The following is a 26,593-nucleotide window of genomic DNA, read 5'->3' on the forward strand; positions in this document are numbered from 1 at the left end:
GATCGCTGTGTGTGGCGGGGGCTTTACTTGTAACTCTGCCCAGTTTTATATGCATTACAATCCCACCCAAAGGATGCCCCTCCAAGTTCCATTTCCCTTCCTGTTGCCATTGGAACTGTCCTACTATGGTTCCCGTGACCATGGTAGATCATACACAGTGCAGTGTTTCTCAGCTGACTTTCTGCCATCATAGCACTACTCTGCCTCCTCTTGGCTCTTGTAATAGTATCAAGGATGATTTAAGAATGCTTCCAAAAATGTTTTTTTGAGGTTTTCTTTAGATTTTCATACCACTATCCAATATAAAAAGTGCTGTTTATAGCCTTTGTGTTTTGGGAAATTGCATAACCCACATTAATCCCTTTTCTAAAATACATTTTAACAAAACTGAAGGGTTATTACCTGGGGAGTTTTATGTAAATGGAATAATGACTAAAAATACAAATAATACAAAGTCATTTTTGTTTTCACATATTATATGTCCTATGAAGTTGGAAGCCATTCCCATTGAACACACAGTAATATGTATATGCAACATGCTAGAGAGCAGAAGGAGCTGAACTAATATTGATATAATTTGTGGGAAAAGATCTTGTATAACTTGTAATCCCTGCTCCTTGTGGGCTTTAGAGTCCAGTGGGTGGTCCTAATTAGTGATTGACAGCAACCTCTGTAGGCTGACTCATATAATGAATTTCTGGAATCTTGGAATCAAACACTGCCATGTAACAAAGGTAAATGATTGTGTAAAGCTTGACATACAGACAAACAGAAAATCTAGTATCTTTCGTACAACTATATATATCTCCACGAGGTTTAACATTACTCACCTGCCAAATCTGCTCTTCACTAAGTGATGTTAGTTGGTCACTTTCCAGGACTTCTCTGAGCAGACGGAAGGGGAGGGCAAGAATTTCTTCGGGGTGACTTTTCAGAAGCTCAGCCAAGTGCTTTACTAGAAAGTCCACCACCGCCGTCTCTAGCAGTGTCAGATTGAACAAGTCAGCCAATTTATACAAGTCCAAGTAATTAAAGCTATTTAGTTCCTGAAAGATAAAAGAATTATGGACAGTTAATAAACTGCGAAGTGGAGGAAAGGTATGCTATGGTATTTCAGCTTGACTTTTACATGGCACTAACTATTTAGAATCCTTGTTTTATCTAGATAATGGAGTGGACGTGTCTCACTTGTGCCACATTTTGCTGATGTTTCCTATTGCATCCACCATAAACCATGGCAAGGATCAAGGGCTGGCTGGCACTTTTCAGCCTGGGGGGCAATCACAAGGCAGTGGCCCTCGAATTGTGGTGGCCCACCTCTACCAACATATCTCTGGCCGCTGCATTAAAGCAGCAGAGATGACAAGCTTTAAAGACAGGCTGGTACATAGATATGGGAACAGAACAAGGCTTGCTGCATAGATATGGGAGCAAAACCAAGCTTACTGCCTACATAGATACTGTAAGGCTGAGTTCACACGTCGCATTTTTTTCACGGTGGTTTTAAACGCGCAATTTTGCCGCAAAAACGCGAAAGATAAGCATCCCATGCAATCCTATGGGATTCCGCAATGCTGTGCTAATGCTGCGTTTTTTTCCGCGGTGGAATCGCTTTGCAGTAAAAAACGCAGTATGCTCATTAATTTAGCGGAATTGCGATGATTCCGCTCACATAGGAATGCACTGTTCTGCTTACTTTCAGCATGTGGCTGTGCCCACCATGCCAAAAGTAAGCAGAACATTTGCGGATGGTACCCACGGTCCGGAGGAGAGGAGACCGTCCTCCGGGCTCTGGGTACCATAACCCTGTAAAAATAGAATTAAAATAAAAATTATTGTTATTCGCACCGTCCGGCGTCCCCCGCAGCCTTCCCGCCTCTCTCCACGCTCCCGGTCCCAGTAATCCTTTGCGAGAATGACCGCGATGACGTCGCGATCTCATGGGAGCGCGACGTCTCGCAGTCATTCGCGATGACGTCGCGGGAGCATGACATCTCGCGGTCATTCTCGCAAAGGATTACTGGGACCGGAAACGTAGAGAAATGCAGGAAGGCTGCGCGGGACGCCGGAAGGTGAGAATAACAATATTTTTTATTTTTTTTATTATTTTTTACATTTTATCTTTTACTACTGATGCTGCATAAGCGGCCTCAATAGTAAAAAGTTGGTCACACTCGTCAAACACTGTTTGACGAGTGTGACCAACCTGTCAATCAGCTCTCAAAGCGATGCTCCAGATCGCTTGGAAAACGCTAGCATTCTGCAAGCTAATTACACTTGCAAATCGCTAGTTTTTCCGCGGGAAAATCGCTGGAATTTAAAATGTGATTTTCCCGCGGAATGGAATTCCGGAATTCTCGCGGTAACTTCCGCTACGTGTGCACATAGCCTAACAGAAACAAGCTAACTACATCGACACGAGAACGGAACCAAGATTATTACGTAGATAAGGGAACTGAAAAGAACTTACTAAAGAGATGTGGGAGCAGAACCGAGCTAACTACAGAGATATGGGAACAGAACCAAGCTTACTACAGTGATATGGGAGCAGAACAGAGCTTACTACAGAGATATGGGAGCAGAACCGAGCTTACTATAGAGCTATGAGAGCAGAACAGAGCTTACTACAGAGATATGGGAGCAGAACCAAGATTACTATAGAGCTATGGGAGCAGAACAGAGCTTACTACAGAGATATGGGGGCAAAAATGAGCTTACTACAGAGATATGGGAGCAGAACCGAGCTTACTACAGAGATATGGGAGCAAAAATGAGCTTACTACAGAGATATGGGAACAGAATCTAGCTTACTACAGTGATGGGAGCAGAACAGAGCTTACTACAGAGATATGGGAGCAGAACCGAGCTTACTACAGAGATATGGGAGCAGAACTAAGCTTACATAGAGCTATGGGAGCAAAAGGAGCTTACTACAGAGATATGGGAGCAAAAATGAGCTTACTACAGAGATATGGGAGAAGAACCGAGGTTAGTACAGAAATATAGGAACTGAAAGGACCTTACTACAGGGATATGAGGGCAGAACAGAGCTTACTACAGAGATAAGGGAGCTGAACCGAGCTTACTAAGTCTACTACATAAATACGGGAACAATACCAAGCTTATGGCATACATATGGTACCAGAATCTAGATTACTACATCGATACAGTACCAGAACCAAGCTTACTGCTTAGATATGGTACCATAACTGAGCTTACCTTCAAACATATATACAACTCCAGAAACACGGACATGTAAACACACAGTACGCAGGGGCGTTGCTAGGGTCCTAAAACATCAGGGGTCCAAGCCCAAAAGTGCATGTTTCCCCATATGACCCCCCTATAGCCATATAAAATAGCATCTGTATTTAATATGTAATTACAGTATACCACTGATGCTAGCCAACAACACTCAATGCAAAGACCAGTATTATCAAAATGACTACTATAAAAGACCAAAACAATAAGGCTGCACAATGTCCACTACGATCACCACTACACAGTGAATACATAATAATATGACCATTACCTCTACATAACAAGACACTCTATACAAAGACCAATGACACCACCATACACCTTCTACTACATAATGACTGAAACACATTAAGCTCTTACTAAATGAAAAAAATAAAATCACTACTAAAAAGAGCAATATTCCCACCTTACAGTAACCATATATTGGTGTAGATACCAGTCCCACAGAACATACACGTGATTACAGTACAGTTTAATTTACACATGTTTCAGGTCATTCACTTTTCCAGTCTTTTCCATCTGGCCCAGACCTCCATTACCACCTCTCCAGCAACAGCTTGTCTGCACAACAAAATCACATTTTCAGCGATGTCGCCATCTATTTCCAACCTACAAAAACTCCCCACTCTGCATGCACTTGCAGTGTAGAGCACTGACCCCAATATTTTAAAAATTGTGCCATTATTAGGATTACTCCCTCCCCAAAAAACAAAAGTGTCCCATAGAAAGTATTAATGCCCCTACTGTGCAAAGGCCTGTATTCTATATAATATCCCAAGTGCCCCCTTCCAGCAACAAATACCCTTGAGTGTCCACTTAAAGTTAATAATGCCCCCCCCAACAAAAATGAATAAATAATGGAACCTGAGTGCCCCTATCAAAACTAATAATGTCCCCTTTTATAACAAATAATGTCCTCTGAGTACCCACACAGCTCTGTATATACAGAATGATGGCCCTACAGCCCTCAATACACAATATGATGGTCCTCAAAGCACTTTATAATACATTGAGGACCCCAGAGCTCCCTATATATAGTAAAATGGCTACATAGCCCCTATATACAATATGATGTCCCCACTGCCCCCTATATATAGTATGAAGGTCCTCACTGTCCTATATGTATTATACAGTGGGGAAAAAAGTATTTAGTCAGCCACCAATTGTGCAAGTTCTCCCACTTATAAAGATGAGAGCGGCCTGTAATTGACATCATAGGTAGACCACAACTATGAGAGTCAAAAAGAGAAAACAAATCCAGAAAAATACCTTGTCTGATTTGGCAAGATTTATTTTGCAAATTATGGTGGAAAATAAGTATTTGGTCACCTAAAACATGCAAGATTTCTGGCTCTTACAGACCTGTAACAACTTCTTTAAGAGGCTCATCTGTCCTCCACTCATTACCTGTAGTAATGGCACCTGCTTGAACTTGTTATCAGTATAAAAGACACCTGTCCACAACCTCAAGCAGTCACACTCCAAACTCCACTATGGTGAAGACCAAAGAGCTGTCGAAGGACACCAGGAACAAAATTGTAGGCCTGCACCAGGCTGGGAAGACTGAATCTGCAATAGGCAAGCAGCTTGGTGTGATGAAATCAACTGTGGGAGCAATAATAAGAAAATGGACGACATACAAGACCAATGATAATCTCTCTCGATCTGGGGCTCCACGCAAGATCTCACCCTGTGGGGTCAAAATGATCACAGGAACGGTGAGCAAAAATCCCAGAACCATACGGGGGGACCTAGTGAATGACCTACATAGAGCTGGGACCACTGTAACAAAGGCTATCAGTAACACACTACACCGCCAGGGACTCAGATCCTGCAGTGCCAGTCGTGTCCCCCTGCTTAAGCCAGTACATATCCTGGCCCGTCTGAAGTTTGCTAGAGAGCAATTGGATTATCCAGAAGAGTATTGGGAGAATGTCATATGGTCTGATGAAACCAAAGTAGATCTGTTTGGTAGAAACAAAACTCGTCATGTTTGGAGGAGACAGAATGCTGAGTTGCATCCAAAGAACACCATACCTACTGTGAAGCATGGGGGTGGCAGCATCATGCTTTGGGGCTGTTTATCTGCATAGGGACCAGGACAACTGATCCATGTACATGAAAGAAAGAATGGGGCCATGTATTGTGAGATTTTGAGTGCAAACCTCATCCCATCAGCAAGGGCATTGAAGATGAAACGTGGATGGGTCTTTCAGCATGATAATCATCCCAAGCACACCACCAGGGCAACGAAGGAGTCGCTTCGTAAGAAGCATATGAAGGTCCTGGAGTGGCCTAGCCAGTCTCCAGATCTCAACCCCATAGAAAACCTTTGGAGGGATTTGAAAGTCCGTGTTGCCCAGTGACAGGCCCAAAACATCACTGCTCTAGAGATCTACATGGAGGAGTGCATAACACCAACAGTTTGTGCCAACCTTGTGAAGACTTACAGAATTCGTTTGGCCTCTGTCATTGCCAACAAAGGATTTAACAAAATATTGAGACTAACTTTTATTAATGAACAAATACTTATTTTCCACCATAATTTGCAAAATAAATCTTGCCAAATCAGACAAGGTGATTTTCTGGATTTGTCTCCTCATTTTGACTCTCATACTTGTGGTCTACCTATGATGTCAATTACAGGCCTCTCATCTTTTTAAGTGGGAGATCTTGCACAATTGGTGGCTGACTAACTACTTTTTTCCCCCATTGTATGTATGTATATATATATATATATATATATATATATACACACACACACTTAATGAAGGTCCTACCCCCAACATTCCTCACACAGCGCCTCATCATCCCCCCTTTTCCACACAAATTCCCCACACAGCCCCTCATCACCCCATTCCCCACACAGCCCCTCATCACCCCCCATCCCCCACCCAGCCCCTTATTATCCCCGCATTCCCCATACAGCACCTCATCATCCCCCTTCTCACCACACAGCTCCTGATCACCCCCATTCCCCACACAGTCCCACATCATCCCCCGATTCCCCACACAGCCCCCCTTCATCCCCCAATTCCTCACATAGCCCCTCATCATTCCCCCATTCCACACACAGTCCCTCATCACCCACCATTCCCCACACAGCCCCTAATCATCCCTTCTCCCCACACAGCCCCTCATCACCCCCAATTCCCCTCACAGCCTCTCATCACCCCGATTCCTCACATAGCCCCTCATCATTCACATCCCCCTTCTCCCCACAGCCCCTCATCATTCCCCTTCTCCCCATTGCCCCTCATCATCCCCCTTCTCCCCACAGCCCCTCATCATCCCTTCTCCCCACAGCCCTTCATCATCCCCCCTTCTCCCCACAGCCCCTTATCATCCTCCCTTCTCCCCACAGCCCTTTATTATCTCACCACAGCCCCCCTTCTCCCCACAGCCCCTCATCATCCCTTCTCCCCACAGCCCCTTATCATCCCCCTTCTCCCCACAGCCTCTCATCATCCCCCCTTCTCCCCACAGCCCCTCATCATCCCTTCTCCCCACAGACCCTCATCATCCCTTCTCCCCACAGCCCCTCATCATCCCCCCTTCTCCCCACAGTCCCTTATCATCCCTTCTCCCCACAGCCCCTCATCATCCCCCCTTCTCCCCACAGCCCCTTATCATCCCCCTTCTCCCCACAGCCCCTCATCATCCCCCCTTCTCCCCACAGCCCCTTATCACCCCATTCCCCACACAGCCCCTCATCACCCCCCATCCCCCACCCAGCCCCTTATTATCCCCACATTCCCCATACAGCACCTCATCATCCCCTTCTCACCACACAGCTCCAGAACACCCCCCATTCCCCACACAGTCCCTCATCATCCCCCGATTCCCCACACAACCCCCCTTCATCCCCCAATTCCTCACATAGCCCCTCATCATTCCCCCATTCCACACACAGTCCCTCATCACCCACCGTTCCCCACACAGCCCCTAATCATCCCTTCTCCCCACACAGCCCCTCATCACCCCCAATTCCCCTCACAGCCTCTCATCACCCCAATTCCTCACATAGCCCCTCATCATTCACATCCCCCTTCTCCCCACAGCCCCTCATCATCCCCCTTCTCCCCACAGCCCCTCATCATCCCCCTTCTCCCCACAGCCCCTCATCATCCCCCCTTCTCCCCACAGCCCCTCATCATCCCCCCTTCTCCCCACAGCCCCTCATCATCCCCCTTCTCCCCACAGCCCCTTATCATCCCCCCTTCTCCCCACAGCCCCTCATCATCCCCCCTTCTCCCCACAGCCCCTTATCATCCCCCCTTCTCCCCACAGCCCCTCATCATCCCCCCTTCTCCCCACAGCCCCTTATCATCCCTTCTCCCCACAGCCCCTTATCATCCCTTCTCCCCACAGCCCTTTATCATCCCCCTTCTCCCCACAGCCCCTCATCATCTATTCTCCCCACAGCCCCTCATCATCCCCCTTCTCCCCACAGCCCCTTATCATCTCACCACAGCCCCTCATCATCCCTTCTCAGCACACACAGCCCCTCATCATCCCCGTTCTCCCACAGCCCCTTATCTCGCCACAGCCCCTCATCTCCCCACAGCCACTCATCATCCCTTCTTCTGACAGCCCCTTATCTCCCCACAGCCCCTCATCATCCCTTCTCCCCACAGCCCCTCATCATCCCTTCTCCCCACAGCCCCTCATCATCCCTTCTCCCCAGAGCCCCTCATCATCCCCCTTCTCCCACAGCCCCTTATCATCTCCCCACAGCCCCTCATCTCTCCACAGCCCCTCATCATCCTTTCTCAGCACAGACAGCCCCTCATCACCCCGCCTTTCTCCCCACAAAGCCCCTCATCATCCCCCCATTCCCCACACAGCACCTCATCACAATCTTCCCTTTGCAAGCCCACTCAAGTGGCATCAACCCCTTTCCAAAATACATCCTCAGGGTCCTCACACCAAGTTCTGCGTCCTCACTCCCATTTGCAGCCCCTCACCTCTCCTAACAGGGCTCCATGGTGCAGCCCCTCAGTTTCCTTCTCCAGCAGCCTTGCCAAAACACAGCTTCACTTCCTGCTATTGGATCATCACTGGACTGAAGGAGGCCCTGCCCCTTCCAGTGACATCATTACCTCAAGAAATCAACTCCGATCTAGACACAAACCCTGCTTCCAGCCGCATTATACAGACAGTACTTTGGCGCACACAGTTTGCTGTGTGCAGCCATCAGGCGGCCAGCCCTGCACAGCTGCTGGGTGAGTGGCCGGGGGGGTATTTGCCTCCCTGCCACCCGGGCCAACCCGCCCCTGACATGGATGCTTATACCCCCTTGTTGTGATAGAATTTGATTTTCATCAAAAAAGTATCATTGGGAGTAATAATACTTTAGGAAGCAATCTTAAAGATGTTGTACTGTTAACTGTTAGGCTGTGTTCACACACAGTGCTTTTTTAGCTGTATTTTTAGCAGTTTTTCCCAAAAATCTGCCCCAGCCACCCCAGAAAAGGCGCATCTGTAAGATGCACCAATTCTGGCACTTACCCTCTGGTGGCATATGGGGTAATAAGGGATTAATATCACCTTGCTATTGTAAGGTGACATTAAACTTGGTTAATAATGAAGAGGTGTCAATAAGACACCTATCCATTATTAATCCACTAGTCTGAAAGGGTTAAAAAATACACACACATTAAGATTAAAGACTTTTAATGAAATAAATAAACACACATTTTTTCCATCTTTATTTCACTCCCAATCCAATCTAAGCCATCGTTCTCCTGTAAAAAATCCAAAATAAAAAAGTAGCAATATCCCATACCTGTCCGCCATAAAGTCAAGTCCCACGCTGCAATCCATCTGAAGGAGTTAAAGAGTTTACAACTAGGAGCGGTGCTAATGCGACTGGCCCGGCTGTAAACCATGGAGGAATGAAGGAAAAGTTGCCTGCGCAGCCTCCCCGCCTGACCAGAGTTGAACTGATTAGCGTGGGAAAGTTTCTTACTTATAACCGACTACAAATAGGCCCGATGGTATCGCATCGGCTGTGCGGTGAAATTACTGGGGCTGCAAAGCCTGCCCCCATCGTAATATTACCGCCCTCCCGATGCGATAGCATCGGTCCTATTTCTAGTCGGTTATAAGTACGTGTTGCATCAGTGAAAAAAATGGATAGACCATGTATGTGCAACACAGATGTGTGAATGAGGTCTAACACAACATTGAATTAAAGCCAACTATGGAGGTTGGGTTAGCATAAAGGTCAAAAGTATTTTCACATCATTAGAATGGAAGTAGGAAGAAAGAAAAACACTTTTGTGACATAATCATAATAAAATATCTGTCACGATACTGTGGAAGGATTTTCTGAGGCAATCTTCTCCTTCCCTGTCCCTCAAGCTAGGAGGACCCTAGGCTATCCCTGCTACCCAGATTAACCTTGAAGGTGGGGCTGCTGGGGTCTCGTACCTCACTATATTCCTATATGCATGCTTAACTGTTCCCTCCCTCACCCAGGGTGGTATGGAACTGAAGTGTATAGAATAACACAAACCTGACAGACAGGGGAAACAGACTGGGATAAAAGATAATCACAATCATTCAAATACACCCCCAAAACAATTGAATGGAAATCAAGGGAACAGTAGGAGTGAAAAACCAAATGGGAAGAGGACTAGGATAAACACACCAACCAAACCCACGAAGAAATCTTCTGAAAACAACACCAACTGACTGCTACAACTTCAGAAGTCTCCTTCAACACCAAACCAGGAAGTGTGAGTTATCACTGGCAACTCCCAAGTGCCAGTGTTGAGCATGTATACCAGAGGGGAGTGGCCAACACAGAATAGCTGAGATAATTCAAAACAAACAACTCCAGGAGATAAACAAGACTGCTTAATCCTTGAAAAAACAGAGCAAGGAAAATCTGCACCGCTAATAGGACCCTGAAGCAGATCTAATTAGCACAAGAGTTTGTGTAACCAGATGCCACTATCTTCTGGCCCTTCTGTCATAGTATCCCCGTGACATTAAAATTTTATATTATTACATTACACACATAAACAGATCTTTAGAAAAAGTATTTCTAAAGCCTGTTTATGATAAGTAAATGAGGTCTTTGACTAGTCAATGAGGCGTTAGTGGCCAAAGACTAGTAGGTATGTTATCATGATCCTGTGGGCAAATGCCAGTGTGATCCCTAATGCTATACATTGCCCACAGGAGCATGATAACATGCTAAGTGGGCTGACTAGTGTGGGGACACTAATTTCCCATCAACTAGTCAAAGATCTCATTTACATATCATAAACGGACTTTAGAAATTCTTTTCCTATAGATCTGTTTATGTGTTTAATGTAATAAAGGGATTATTAGGCAGTGTGTTTAGCTATGTAGACACAACTGCTACTGGCTCTGGGGACACAGAGGACCTGACAGATTCCCTTTAATGACTGGGCAAAATTTTTGAAAACTGATCGGTGTCACTTTATGTGGCAATAATTCTGGAACACTGTTTTTTGTGACACATTGTACTTCATGATAGTGGTAACATTTGTTTGATATGACTTGTATTTGTGAAAATATTGCAATTTTTGTGAAAACGTTGAAAAAAATGCTATTTTCAAGCTTTCAAGCTTTATATCCTTAAACCAGTTAGCCATGCTGTATAACATTTACCATATGTCTATTTTATACCTGCAGCATTTTTCCAACGTCATTTTATTTTGTTAGAATGGTTAAATTTTAGCAGAATTTTTTAATTTTTTCAACAAATTTATAAAACCTGTTTCTTTAGGGACTTATTCAGATTTAAATGGGCACTGTGGGGCCTATATATTGGAAACTTCAAAAAATTAGTACCATTTTAAAAACCACAGCCATCAAATACTTCAAAACTGTATAAGGACATTTTTTAAACCTTCACGTGCTATACAGGAATTAAATGCAAAGTGGAATGAAAAAAAAGTTAGTTACCTTTAAAATGTTGCTTTAGCCCCAATTTTTTCATTTTTGCAAGAGGCAACAACAAAAAGTGAGCCCCACGGTTTATTACCCACTTTCTTTCAAGTGCTTTCTTTAATGAGATTTGCCACATGTAGTAAAAAAGTTCTGTTTGGGCAAATGGCAGGTCTCGGAATGGAAGAATCAATATTTGAATTTTGGAACACAAATTGGCTGAAATAGGCAAATAGGAAAATTGGCATGTCACATTTGCAGAGCCACTGGTGTGGTTAAACAGCAGAAACCCCCCATAAGTCACCCCATTTTGGAAACTACGCTGTTCAAGGATTTTATCCAGGGGTACAGTGAGCTGTTATGATGAGTCACCGAAGGAGGAAAAAACAAAATTCTAGCTAAGTCCAGAAAAACCAGAGAGGTTGGCAGCTATCGGATTGCAGACCCCTGAACCTATCCACAACAACTAGCAGTAGCCGTGGGGGGTTCCTATGGTGCCCTAGACCCCTCAATCACAGCCGGAGAACTACATAGCCTAAAGACAGAAAGGGGAAAAACTAAACTGCCCCAGAGCAGACCCCAAAGCAATAGGCAGCCCCCAACATATAATGACAGTGAAGCAAGATGAAAACACTAACACAGATAGAAAGAGAGGTTGAGCAAATGATGGGGCCCAAGCTAACTAAATAGGACAGGATAGGAAAGCCGCTGTCTGCCATCCGCAAAAACCCTATCCAAAATGTGCCAACCGGCTGATAGGAAAAACAGGCCCTGAAGTCGCTAGGCTTCAAAAGACTATATCAGCACTCAGGTATATTCTGAAGACAGAGCAAAAGATCAACAGATCAGAGACAAAAATGGAATTCAGCTCACCCCCGGCCGGGGATGGCAGAACTCCCAAAAAACAAGACAAAACAAAAACAAAACTGAAGTGTACAAAGCAGAGGAGAAAAACTTAGCTTTGAGACGCAGGAATCAGACTGGTCTCCAAGAATCCAGCAGGATCACCAGCAAGGCAGAAGGGCGTCGGCTGCCTTATATCCAGTACTCAATTCCAGCCACCCAGTCATCATCTAGCTGCCCAGGTGTTTGGTAATCAGCCTCACTACCTTCCTTCACCAGAGGAGGGAGTTCATCAGACCTCAACGGTGAAGGGAAAAATGAACTCGCAACAGTACCTCCCCCTTGAGGAGGGGTCACCGAACCCTCATCCATGCCACCAGGGCGATCCGGGTGAGCCCGATGAAAGGCACGCACCAATCTTTTGGCATGAATATCAGAGGCAGAGACCCAGGAATTATCCTCCTGACCATAACCCTTCCACTTAACCAAATACTGGAGTCTCCATCTAGCCAGACGGGAATCCAGTATCTTCTCTACCTCATATTCCATGTTACCTTCAACCAATACAGGGTCAGGAGGTGCCACCACAGGAACTACTGGTTCAACAAACCTCTTCAACAAGGACTTATGAAACACATTATGAATTTTAAATGTGACAGGAAGAGCCAACCGAAAAGAGACCGGATTAATAATCTCCAAAATCTTGTAAGGTCCAATAAATCTAGGCTTAAACTTAGGAGAAGCCACCTTCATAGCGATATTTTTTGATGACAACCAAACCATATCACCCACCTTAAACTGGGGACCAACGGACCTACGCTAGTTGGAAAGCCGCTGGGCCTTTTCCTGGGAGAGAGACAACTTATCCACTACTTGGTCCCAGATCTGGTGCATTCTCCACCACAGTGTCAACACCTGGGCAGGCAGAAGGCTCCACCTGCCCTGAAGAAAATCGAGGGTGAAAACCAAAGTTACAAAAAAAAGGTGACATCAAAGTGGCAGAACTAGCTCTATTATTTAAAGCAAATTCAGCCAAGGGCAAAAATGAAACCCAATCATCCTGATAGGCAGAAATAAAACATCTCAAATACGACTCCAAAGTCTGGTTTGTTCTCTCCGTCTGCCCATTGGTCTGAGGGTGAAATGCAGAGGAGAAGGACAACTGAATTCCCAGCTTGGAACAGAAAGTCCTCCAAAATCTAGACACAAACTGAACTCCTCTGTCAGATACAATGTTCTCAGGAATCTCGTGCAAGCGAACCACCTGTTGCAAAAACAAAGGCACCAACTCAGAGGAAGATGGCAACTTAGGGAGTGGTACAAGATGGACCATCTTAGAGAATCTATCACAAATCACCCAAATAACAGCCATTCTCTGAGAGACAGGCATATCAGAGATAAAATCCATTGAAATATGGGTCCATGTCCTCCTGGGCACCGGCAAAGGCATCAACAAGCCACTAGAGCGAGAACAAGGTTTAGACCGGGAGCAAGTCCCACAGGACTGCACAAAATTCCTGACATCACGAGACAAGGCGGGCCACCAAAAAGACCGACTCACCAGATCTCTAGTACCAAAAATACCTGGATGACCAGCCAATGCAGAGCAATGAACTTCAGACATCACTCTCTTCCTCCAATGGTCAGGAACATACAACTTTCCACTGGGACAACGTTCAGGTCTGTCCTCCTGAAACTCTTCCAGAGCACGTCTCAAATCGGGCGAGATGGCAGAAAGAACTACCCCCTCGCCTAAGATGGTAGCAGGCTTAGTCACAACAGGAGAATCAGCAAGGAAACTCCTAGAGAAGGCGTCTGCCTTGACATTCTTAGTGCCCGGAAGAAAAGAGACCACAAAATCAAAACGTGTGAAAAACAAGGCCCACCTAGCCTGTCTAGGATTCAAGCGCTTGGCCGACTCCAGGTAAATCAAATTCTTGTGGTCAGTAAGGACCACGACTTGGTGTTTGGCTCCCTCCAACCAATGTCTCCACTCCTCAAATGCCCATTTCATGGCCAACAGTTCCCGATTCCCCACATCATAGTTACGTTCGGATGGGGAGAACTTTCAGGAAAAGAAAGCACAAGGATTCATTTTAGATGTCACAGGATCTTTTTGGGACAACACCGCTCCTGCACCAATCTCAGAAGCGTCCACCTCCACCTGAAACGGGAGTGAGACATCAGGTTGCCGCAAAACCGGAGCAGAAGTGAATCTTCGCTTCAGCTCCTGAAAGGAAGAAACAGCCTCCGGAGACCAATTCAGCACATCAGCACCCTTCCTAGTCAAATCAGTCAATGGCTTGGCAATACCAGAAAAATTAGCTATAAATTTCCGATAAAAATTAGCAAAACCCAAAAACTTCTGGAGGGCCTTCAAAGAGGGGGGCTGAACCCAATCATAAATGGCCTGTACCTTGGCCGGGTCCATTTCAATAGTTGACGGAGACAAAATAAATCCCAAAAATGAAATCCTCTGTACCCCAAAAAGGCATTTCGATCCCTTGACATACAGGGAATTCTCCCTCAAAATCCGGAACACAGTCCGAACATGTTCCACATGAGAGTCCCAATTCTTGGAGAAGAGCAAAATATCATCCAGATAGATAATCAAAAATTTATCCACAAAGTCTCGGAATATATTGTTCATGAAGCACTGGAGGACAGAAGGGGCATTAGTGAGCCCAAAAGGCATCACCAGGTACTCAAAATGTCCCTCCGGAGTATTAAACGCCATCTTCCATTCATCCCCATGCTTAATGCGAATAAGATTATACGCCCCCCTGAGGTCAAGCTTGGTAAACCAGAAAGCACCTTTAACTCTGGAGAATAGATTAGAAATCAGGGGTAACGGATACTGATATTTAACAGTAATTTTGTTGAGGGCATGATAGTCAATACAAGGCCTTAATGAACCATCCTTTTTAGCCACGAAAAAAAACCCAGCACCTAAGGGTGAAGAGGATGGTCTAATATGACCCTTCTCCAACGACTCCTTAATAAAGGATCGCATAGCCTCGTGCTCGGGTACAGATAAATTGAAAAGCCGACCCTTGGGGAATTTACACCCCGGGTTCAGCTCAATTGCACAGTCATAACTCCTATGAGGAGGCAAAGACGCAGACTCATTCTCACTAAATACATCATAAAAGTCAGCCAAATAGTCAGGAACATCATGCGACTGGGGAGAGGTGGAGAAATAAGGAGCATCACTAAGGGCACACCGACAACCCCAACTCACCACAGACAAAGATTTCCAATCCAGGACTGGATTATGGATTTGCAACCAGGGAAACCCCAGAACAATGGTATCATGCAAATTATGCAACACCAAAAATCTGCAATTTTCTTGATGGTGTGGGGCGACCCGCATTACCACCTGGGTCCAAAACTGAGGTTTATTCTTTGCCAAAGGAGTAGCATCAATACCCCTCAAAGGGATAGGCGTCCACAGAGGTGTCATAGGAAATCCACAACGTTTAGCAAAATCCAAGTCCATCAGGTTCAGAGCTGCTCCCGAATCCACAAAAGCCTTGGCGGAAAATGTGGACAGGGAGCAGATCAGAGTAATTGCCAGAAGAAACTTAGGTTGAACACCACCCACAGAAAACGTGTGTGCACAACGTTTCTCTCATTTAGGGCAGACAGAAATAATATGCGAGGCATCTCCACAAAAAAAACACAGCTTATTACGCCTTCTGAACTCCTGATGTTGCGCCCTAGACAAAACTCTATCACATTGCATAGGTTCAGACATTTGTTCAACAGGTGGCAAGATCTCTCGTGTAGTTTTGCGTTCACGTAAACGTCGATCCACCTGAATGGCTAATGACATAGAATCGTCAAGACCAGAGGGAACAGGAAATCCCACCATAGTATCTTTTACAGTTTTTGACAAACCCTTCCGAAAGAGGGCTGCCAAGGCACAATCATTCCAGGTAGTAAGAACTGCCCACTTTTGGAATTTTTGACAGTACAACTCTGCCGAATCCCGACCCTGGCTTAATGCCAACAGGGTCTTTTCAGCCTGATCAATAGCATTAGGTTCATCATACAACAACCCCAAGGCTTGAAAAAATGCGTTCACATTATTCAGAATAGGATCATCAGGTTTCAAAGAAAACGCCCAATCCTGGGGATCGCCGCGCAGCAAAGAGATGACAATTTTAACCTGCTGCGCGGAGTTCCCCGACGAGTTTGGCTTCAAGGCAAAAAATAATTTACAATTATTCTTGAAATTCAAGAATTTAGACCGATCCCCAAAAAACACATCAGGAGTATGAATCTTTGGTTCAGCAGCATGTGAATGAGTAAGATAGGCGGAAATTCCCCGCACTTCAGCAGCGAGCTGCTCCACACGATCAGACAATTGCTTCATCTCCATTGAGAGAAAAATTCCCCCTACGGCCTCAGAGATATAGAGGAAAAGATATGCACAAAAAAAAATTCTGACACACTTTTTTTTTTCTTTCTTTTTTTTTTTTTTTTTTTTTTTATACAACTCTCTTCTGCTATTGAGTACCCTAGGATCTGCGGTATGGCTGGTGATTCTGTTATGATGAGTCACCGAAGGAGGAAAAAACAAGATACTAGCTAAGTCCAGAAAAACCAGAGAGGTTGGCAGCTATCGGATTGCAGACCCCTGAACCTATCCACAACAACTAGCAGTGGCCGTGGGGGGTTCCTACGGTGCCCTAGACCCCTCAATCACAGCCGGAGAACTACATAGCCTAAAGACAGAAAGGGGAAAAACTAAACTGCCCCAGAGCAGACCCCAAAGCAATAGGCAGCCCCCAACATATAATGACGGTGAAGCAAGATGAAAACACTAACACAGATAGAAAGAGAGGTTGAGCAAATGATGGGGCCCAAGCTAACTAAATAGGACAGGATAGGAAAGCCGCTGTCTGCCATCCGCAAAAACCCTATCCAAAATGTGCCAACCGGCTGATAGGAAAAACAGGCCCTGAAGTCGCTAGGCTTCAAAAGACTATATAAGCACTCAGGTATATTCTGAAGACAGAGCAAAAGATCAACAGATCAGAGACAAAAATGGAATTCAGCTCACCCCCGGCCGGGGATGGCAGAACTCCCAAAAAACAAGACAAAACAAAAACAAAACTGAAGTGTACAAAGCAGAGCAGAAAAACTTAGCTTTGAGACGCAGGAATCAGACTGGTCTCCAAGAATCCAGCAGGATCACCAGCAAGGCAGAAGGGCGTCGGTTGCCTTATATCCAGTCCTCAATTCCAGCCACCCAGTCATCATCTAGCTGCCCAGGTGTTTGGTAATCAGCCTCACTACCTTCCTTCACCAGAGGAGGGAGTTCATCAGACCTCAATGGTGAAGGGAAAAATGAACTCACAACAGTGAGCATTTTGAACCCACAGGTAAGACACACAATTTGGTAACATAAGGTCATCATATTAAATATGTTGTCATTAGTTGAGCGCAAGTGCTCGCTACTTGAGTTTACATAAGGCGCTCGAGTATGCACCAAATATCGCTTGTGCTAGAGTGACATGCTTGAGTCCCCGCAATGCATGTTTTGTGGCTGTTAAACAACTAAAAAATTGCAGGGATTGCTTGTGTATTGCAAGCAATCCCCGCATGTTTTTTATGGGAGGGTTTCTAACAGCTGCAAAACATGCAGGGCGGGGACTCGAGCATGTCACTCGAGCAACACCAATACTTGGTGAGTATTCGAGCACCCGATGCAAACTTGAGAAGAGAAGACTTGCACTCAACCCTAGCCGTCATATCATCATCATTTTTTAATTTTGAAAAAACCCTAACCACAAATATAGGCCTAACCCTAAGCCCGACCCTAATCCTTAGCCTGACCCTAACCCTAAGCCCGACCCTAACAGCAAATAATAAAAGAAATAAAAATTATAAAACAAAAATGTTACCTGACTAAGGGGATGACACAGGAATGATTTACTAATTATTGGGCTTTTGATCACTGTGATACAGTCTATCACAATGATCAAATGTCAGGAACCAACAGGAAAATTCGCTGCTGTTGCCGGCTGGCAGATCTCAGAGGGTGCACTGTGCATTTGTCCATCATTTTTCTTCATGAACAGGAAGTGGAGGGCTGGGAGATGGAGCAGGAGGGCCCAGGGGATGTCAGAGGAACTGAGGAGGGTTTGAGGACATCATTTCTCTCTCCTCTGACATGTTATATCATATGTGAAGAGAGAGAAATTATTTTTACAGTGGACACCTTTTTTTTTTGCATGATCATCGGTATTCAATGAAATTACGGTAATTACGTGATCGGGGACCAGTAAAGCCAGCCCTGATCATGTTCTGCAGGGTCTCAGGTACCCCCAGTAGCTGAGACCCCAGAGATTGTCTGACTCTGGGGGGGCACTATAGGCTTATTCCTGATCACCGATTTAAAAAGGCGATGAGGGAATAAGGCCCCTAAAGGGCCACCGTTTTAATTCGTATTGGCGGTCGTTAAGGGGTTATACCAAGTTTTTATTTTAAACTTTTTTTATTATTGTTTGGTTAGTGTAGTTTTTTAGTTTTCATATCACAATATAAAAAATCCTTAAAGGGAACCTATCAGCCGGATTGTGCACAGTAATCTACAGACAGTGTCAGGTCGGCGCCGCTATACTGATTAAAAGATACCTTGGTTGATGAAATCTGTCTTGTGGTTGTTGTTTAATCTTTATTTTCAGTTTTGAGTTAATGATATGCTGTGGGGGGTCTTCATGTGGTGCTCTGATTAGGTATTCATGTGTATGGCTTCTGACAGATCAATGATCTCTCAGTGACCTGCCCCCTCATTTACATAATGCATACCTCCTAGGGTCCCAGCCACACCATATTAAAGTTAGTTTAATATGGTGTAGGTCCACCTTAGGCGGCGATTACAGCCTCAATTCTCTGAGATATGGATTCATACAAGGTGTGAATTGTTTCCAAAGGAATTTTAGCCCATTCTTCAGTTAAAACACCCTCCAGTTCTTTGAGCGACGATGGCGGCGGAAATCGACGTCTAACTTGAATCTCTAAAATCGACCATAAATGCTCAATAATGTTGAGGTCTGGGGATTGTGGGGGCCAGATGAGATGCTCAACTTCATTAGAATGTTCCTCGTGCCATGCTTTAATGATTCTAGCTGTATGAATTGGTGCATTATCATCCTGAAAGATGGCGTTCCCCTCCGGGAACAGTGCTTGAACCATAGGATGCACTTGGTCGCCCAAAATGCCTAAATAATCTTGGCTGTTAATCTTGGCCCGGCGGATCTCCACGAAATAGCACCCAAGATCATCACAGAACCTCCGCCATGTTTTACGGTTGGGTGAAGGCAGTCTGGATGGAATACTTCTTTCGGCTGTCTCCAAACGTACACTCGGCTGGAGGTCGGAAATAGGGTAAACGATGATTCGTCTGAGAATATCACATGTTTCCACTGCTCGAGGGACCAATTCTGGAGGTTTCTACACCACTCTAAGCGCTTGGATACATTTGTCATTGAGAGCAGCGATTTTCTAATTGCAGCTCTTCCGCGGAATCCAGATTTGTGCAGCTCCCGATGAACAGTTTTCGTGGAAACTGGGCTCTGTAGGTGTTCATTGAGCTCAGCAGTGATTTTCGGAGCCGTGGTCTTGCGATCCTCTCTCACAATTCGCTTTAGAGTCCGACGGTCTCTCTAAGTCAACTTTGACCGGACCTGTGCTTTGCTGCGGACATTTTTCCTTCTCTTTCAAACGCAGTCATTACTTTGGAGACAGTACCTCTTGACACGCCAAGCATTCGGGCACTTTCTGTTACACTAGCGCCTGCCATACGAGCATCAACAATTTGGCTTCTGAAAATCCAAGAGGTCTGCCATTGGTATCAGGTTCTCATCAATGTTCTTACAATTCTGCAAAACAAACAGTTAATTTACATACACATATCACAAATAATCAACTACAAAACATTACCATATGTCACGGTTTGCATGTTTATAACATGTTCGAAGATTATGATGCCAAAACGTTAGGTGTTTCCATTATTTTGTCCAACCCCTACTGCATACTGCAAGAAAAAAAACCTGAGCAGAATCGCATGTTCGTTGTGTAGTTAATAACTGTGCTTTAGGTTTTCCTGAGGAGTATATAAAAAATAAATTTTAAAATGGTGCTCGCTGCGCCTTTGCAGTAGCAGCTATCGGTGTATATAGATGATTCGATAGCTGCTACTGTGCATGTGCCAGCGGCACCATCTTGCTTGAGAAAAAAATAATTCCTCCTCTAAGATGGCGCCGCCAACGCCTGCGCAGTAGCAGCTCTCCGTGGTCGCCAATAGCTGCTACCATGCAGGCATGGGCGGCGCCATCTTGGAGGAGGACTTTTTTCAACTTCTCAAGCAAGATGGTGCCGCCGGCAAATGTGCAGGGCAGTTATTAACTACACATTAGGGTTTTTTTTTTTTTTTTTGCAGTATGTACGGTATATATTCATTATATATATACTGCTGAAAAAATAAAGGGAACACTAAACAATACATTGTATTATTTAGCGTTCCCTTTATTTTTTGGAGCAGTATATTATGTATTATATATGTCAGTTGCCATACAAATAAATACCTAAGCAGAGCACTGCGTGAAGACCCCCCCCCCACAGGCCGCCCTGGAGCACGAGCATATCATTAACTCAAAACTGAGAATAAAAATTAAATAACAACTACAAGACGGATTTTGTCACCCAGGTATCATTTTAATCAGTATAACGGCGCCAATCTGACACTGCCTGTAGGTTACTGTGCACAATACTGCTGACAGATTTATTTTAAATCTTGAAGTGTTTATTTTGACCACAACTGTCTTGCTGAAGTAGACAGTAAAACACCGCTGGGGCTAGTGATTACCTGCAGCAGTCATATTTGTTGTCACCAAAGAACTCCAGAGCAGGGAAGAGGCGGCACTGAAGTAACAAGGGCTTCTTATTGCTTATGCATTACGCATTGCTAGTTTCAAGTTTTATTAAGTACCCGTGGCTCATTATTAATACTTTTTTTTTCATTTTTTTTAAGCATTAAATACTCATGGGTTTGATTTTTTTTTAACTATTTCAAGACAGAGCTATTTTAAAAAGCGACAACCCCTTTAAGAAAAAGTTTATTGTGATACAATGAAATTGGAATATCGACTGTGAATATAATCAAATATTATTGTAACATCAGCAGAATGAAACTTCAAAATTCATTAAAATGTAACTCTGCTTTGAAATAAAGACCAACACTATTGTGATATCATTCTCAAAACAATCTGTCAGACAAACACCATTGGGAAATCTGCAGACTATAATGACCTTAGAGCAAAGTCAACGTATAAAGACAAACCATACTGTGGCACTATGATGGGAATAAAAATACCATAATCATTTTCTGAATTTAATCCCAATGTTGTACAGTCAAACCATAAAACTTCTATATTAATACTATAATAATGATGCTTGGCCTAGGAACAACAAAGGCTGAACATTTACTTGGCCAAAGCTTCCAGCCACATTGCAGCCACTATATGGGCAACTGCATCTATTCTGTTAAAGGAAATATGTCACAAGATTTTTGATATGCTATCTGAGAGTACCATAATGTGGCAGCAGAGACTGATTACAACTGATGTATCACTAACTAGGCTCTGCTATGCAGTTTCAGTACAATCAGTGTTTTATCAGCAGGAGATTATCAGTACAGGACAATTGGCCTTGTGCATCCTAGTCCAACCACGCTTCCACACTGATTAGTAGCTCTCTTTCACCATACAGTGTACACATATAGCTGTGGTGCGGGTGGCACTATACACATCCCAACAAATAAGCTCTGCTAGATCTGCAGAAGAGATAAAACTGTGATTCAATTATAACTGCTGCACCCAATAAACTAAGTGATACATTGCTGAAATCAGGGTCTCTCTTCCTACCTCATACTGCGGTCAGAGTACATACTATCAAAATTCCTTAAATCTACATATATATATATGAGGCACCCAATTCAGTTATAATATCGCTATTAAATTCTTCTTATCATGGGCCATAGTATCGATTCATTGTTGCCTTTGAGCCTGTTTTTTGGTGTAGTTTTGTGTGCTAATTTTATTTGCACCAAATTCATTATTCTTTTTGAGCCTTTTCTTGAAGTCTATTTTATATGTTCTTGCCTGGTTTTTCTGTCTTCATCTTTATGGGCAGAGTTTAATGATTCCAGATGCCTTTGCCTGATTCATAAATTAAGACATTTTAACCCCTTCACCCCGAAGCCTGTTTTCACCTTCCTGACCAGGCCAATTTTCACAATTATGACCACTGTCACTTTATGAGGTAATAACTCTGGAACGCTTCAATGGATCCCGGTGATTCTGAGAATGTTTTCCCATGACATATTGTACTTTATGATAGTTTTATTTTGCAATTTTCAAACTTTTATTTTTTTTGCCCTAAATCAGAGAGTGATATCTCACAAAATAGTTAATATATAACATTTCCCACATGTCTACTTCAGCACAATTTTGGAAACATGATTTTTTTTTTTGTTAGGAAGTTATAAGGGTTAAAAGATGACCAGCGATTTTTCATTTTTACAACAAAATTTGCAAAACCATTTTTTTTAGGGACCACCTCACTGTGGGAGGAACTGCCCCCATCGAGTGTCCGGGCCGGAACCAAGGGAGCCGTCATCTGGGTTCCGGGGGGGGACTGTCCCCGGGGGGCAGAGTTCGGGGTCGGACCATTGTGACGGACGGATGGGCTAGGGGAGGGAACAGTACAAAAGAGGTGGGGAATTCCTGGGACAATGAGTCAGCAGACCGACACAGAGACAGCAGGAGACGGTGGGAGCGGCTGTGAGTGAGAGCGAGTCACCAGTGCTAGGGAGGATGCTCACCGAGGACTCCAGAGGGACGGTACCGAGGCGATTATCCGGGACTTGCTGCCCCGCTCCTGCCCGCGGACGCTGTGGCCCCAGTTCAACCCGCGGCCGCCTCCCCTCGGCCCGCGGCTGCGGCCTGCCCACGATCACCCGCAGCTGCTGCTGTCTCGCCCCAGCCCACGTCTGCGGCCTGTTCCCTGCCACCTGCAGCCACCCTGCTCTCACCAGTGGCCGCGGTAAGTACAGTACCGCCGGCGGCCACCACTGTCTGGCTCCGGTCCGCAGCAGGGGCCGGGCATCTGCTGACCGCGGACCCCCCGTCGCAGCTGTTAGCTGCGCAGGTGGCCTGTCATTTGCCACCACACATTGCTGCCATGTGCCCCAGGCCAGGGGCTGCGGCCCAGCCGTCCAGGGACTCCGCCGGGGCCTGTGGGGCTCCAGAGTCATCAGCGTGCCGGGGTGCATGAAGACTTCATCATCACCTCACCAACTGGGCCCAGCAACTACTATGCCGAAAGACCACCAACCCGAACGGCAAGGGACGTCTGGACGGCTAAGTTGACTTTATAATTAAGGACCTGTAGTCGGCCATACCAAGGCCCTATAGTGACCGGCTGTTGCTGGGAGTAGTCGTGTTCTACCCGTTTTTGTGTGCCTGCGAAGGGCAACCCGTGTTAGCCCTTTTGGTGATCAGGCCGGGACTGAGGAAAGTTCCCTCTAGTCTTATAAACGTTAATATAAAAAGCACCTAATTGTCTCGCGACTCGTCACTGCATCCTGCGTACCTGCAAACACCACATCACATTTAAAGTGACTTTGAGGGGTCTATATGACAGAAACACCAAAAATGACACCATTCTAAAACTGCACCCCTCAAGGTGCTCAAAACCACTTTCAAGAAGTTGATTAACCCTTCAGGTGCTTCACAGGAATTTTTATAATGTGGAAGGGAAAAATAAACAGTTACTTTTCTCACAAAAATTTTCCTTTAGACTTAATTTTTTTTTACTTTCACAAAGGTAACAGGAGAAATTGCTCCATACATTTTGTTGTGCAATTTCTCCTGAGCATGCTGATACCCACACCCTTATGTGGGTGAAATCTACTGTTTTGGCGCACAGCAGTGCCCAGAAGGGAAGGAATTTCACTTTTTGAATGTAAAATTTGCTGGAATAATTAGAGGATACCATGTTACGTTTCAAGAGCCCCTGATGTGCCTAAACAGTGGAAACCCCCAACAAGTGACAACCATTTTGGAAACTAGACCGCTTTGGGACCTTATTTAGATGTGTATTGAGCACCTTGAACCCCAAGGTGCTTCACAGACATTTATAATGTTAAGCCATGAAACTAAAAAAAATCAAATTTCTCCCCTCAAAAAATATTTTTTAACTACAAATTTTGTATTTTCACAAGGGTAAAAGGAGAAAATGGACCCCAAAATTTGTTGGCCAATTTCTCCTGTGTTCACCAATACCCCATATGTGGTTGAAAACTATTTTTGAGGCTCAGAAGGGAAGACACGCCATATTACAGTGCAGGTTTTGCTGCACTTGTTTGAGGGTGCCATGTTACATTGACAAAAAACCCCATTTGTGAGATCATTTTACCAATTAAACCTCTCAATGAATTCATCTAGGGGTGCAGTGATTATATTGACACCACAGGTGTATCACCGATTTTTATGCCATTGGGCAGTGAAGAAAAAATAATTTACATTAGCCCCAAGTTTTACATTTTCATACTGGGAAATGGGTAAAAATGGCACCAAAATTTGTCCCACAATTTTTACTGAATGTGGCAATACCCCATATGTGGCTGTACAGTACTTCTTAGCCATACAGAGAGACTCAGGAGGGACAGAGCACTATTTGCCTCTTGGAGCGCAGATTTTCAAAGACTAGTTTGCGGATTCCTTATAAAGAGCCCCTAAGTGCTAGAAAAGCGGAATCCCCCCCTCAAGTGACCACATTTTGGAAATTATAACCCTTTGGGAATTTATCTACAGATGTAGTGACAATTTTGACTTCATGAGTGTTTTCCAGAAACAGGCAGCAGTGGATGTTGCTGAGTGAAAATTGCAAACTGCCACTGTAGTGACTAGTGACCAGTACATTATGCCCAACTCATGCTTCTGGAGACACGCACATGTAAATTAGGCGGGCTCTCATCACTACAGAAAAGACAAATATGTGGGCGCTAAATGTTGTTTAGGCACACTGGAGCTCAGGAGGGAGGGGACATTTGGATTTGGGAGCACAAAATTTGCTGAATTACAGTTAGGTCCATATATATTTGGACAGAGACAACATTTTTCTAATTTTGGTTCTAGACATTACCACAATGAATTTTAAACAAAACAATTCAGATGTAGTTGAAGTTCAGACTTTCAGCTTTCATATGAGCGTATCCACATTAAAATTGGATGAAGGGTTTAGGAGTTTCAGCTTCTTAACATGTGCCACCCTGTTTTTAAAGGGACCAAAAGTAATTGGACAATTGATGCCAAGGCTATTTCATGGACAGTTGTGGGCAATCCCTTCGTTATGTCATTTTCAATTAAGCAGATAAAAGGCCTGGAGTTGATTTGAGGTGTGGTGCTTGCATTTGGAAGGTTTTGCTGTGAAGGAAACATGTGGTCAAAGGAGCTCTCCATGCAGGTGAAACAAGACATCCTTAAGCTGCAAAAACAGAAAAAACCCATCCAAGAAATTGCTACAACATTAAGAGTGGCAAAATCTACAGTTTGGTACATCCTGAGAAAGAAAGAAAGCACTGGTGAACTCATCAATGCAAAAAGACCTGGGCACCCACGGAAGACAACAGTGGTGGATGATCGCAGAATAATCTCCATGGTGAAGAGAAACCGTGAACCTTCACAACAGCCAACCAAGTGAACAACACTCTCCAGGACGTAGGCGTATCAATATCCAAATCTACCATTAAGAGTAGACTGCATGAAAGTAAATACAGAAGGTTCACTGCACGGTGCAAGCCACTCATAAGCATCAAAAATCAAAAGGCTAGACTGGACTTTGCTAAAAAAAAATCTAAGAAAAGCCAGCACAGTTCTGGAAGAACATTCTTTGGACAAATGAAACCAAGATCAACCTCTACCAGAATGATGGAAAGAGAAAAGTATGGCGAAGGCGTGGTACAGCTCATGATCCAAAGCACACCAGATCATCTGTAAAACACGCCGGAGGCAGTGTGATGGCTTGAGCATGCATGGCTGCCAGTGGCACTGGGCCACTAGTTTTTATTGATGATGTGACACTGGACAGAAGCAGCCGAATGAATTCTGAGGTATTCAGAGCCATACTGTGTGCTCAGATCCAGCCAAACTGATTGGTCGTCGTTTCATACTACACATGGACAATGACCCAAAATATAAAGCCAAAGCAACCCAGGAGTTTATTAAAGTAAAGAAGTGGAATATTCTTGAATGGCCAAGTCAGTCACCTGATCTCAACCCAATTGAGCATGCATTTCACTTGTTAAAGACTAAACTTCAGACAGAAAGGTCCACAAACAGCAACTGAAAACCACTGCAGTGAAGGCCTGGCAGAGCATCAAAAAGGAGAAAACACAGCATCTGGTGATGTCCATGAGTTCAAGACTTCAGGCAGTCATTGCCGACAAAGGGTTTTCAACCAAGTACTAGAAATGAACATTTTATTTACA

General features: G+C 44.5%; 1 protein-coding gene across 4 annotated transcripts in view; it reads right to left on the reverse strand.

The window, feature by feature from the left end:
- Window positions 1–26,593, reverse strand: part of KLHL32 (kelch like family member 32) — a 454,252-nt gene that overhangs the window by 134,475 nt on the left and 293,184 nt on the right. For all 4 annotated transcript variants that reach the window (XM_073589527.1, XM_073589529.1, XM_073589525.1 and 1 more), the window contains exon 6: window positions 831–1,046. In XM_073589527.1, coding sequence (XP_073445628.1) covers window positions 831–1,046 — 216 coding nt within the window. The remainder of the gene's footprint in view (window positions 1–830; window positions 1,047–26,593) is intronic.

Source organism: Dendrobates tinctorius, unplaced genomic scaffold (assembly GCF_039654945.1).
Source record: "Dendrobates tinctorius isolate UK_male_01 unplaced genomic scaffold, ASM3965494v1 ptg000111l, whole genome shotgun sequence".
Lineage (NCBI taxonomy): Eukaryota > Metazoa > Chordata > Amphibia > Anura > Dendrobatidae > Dendrobates > Dendrobates tinctorius.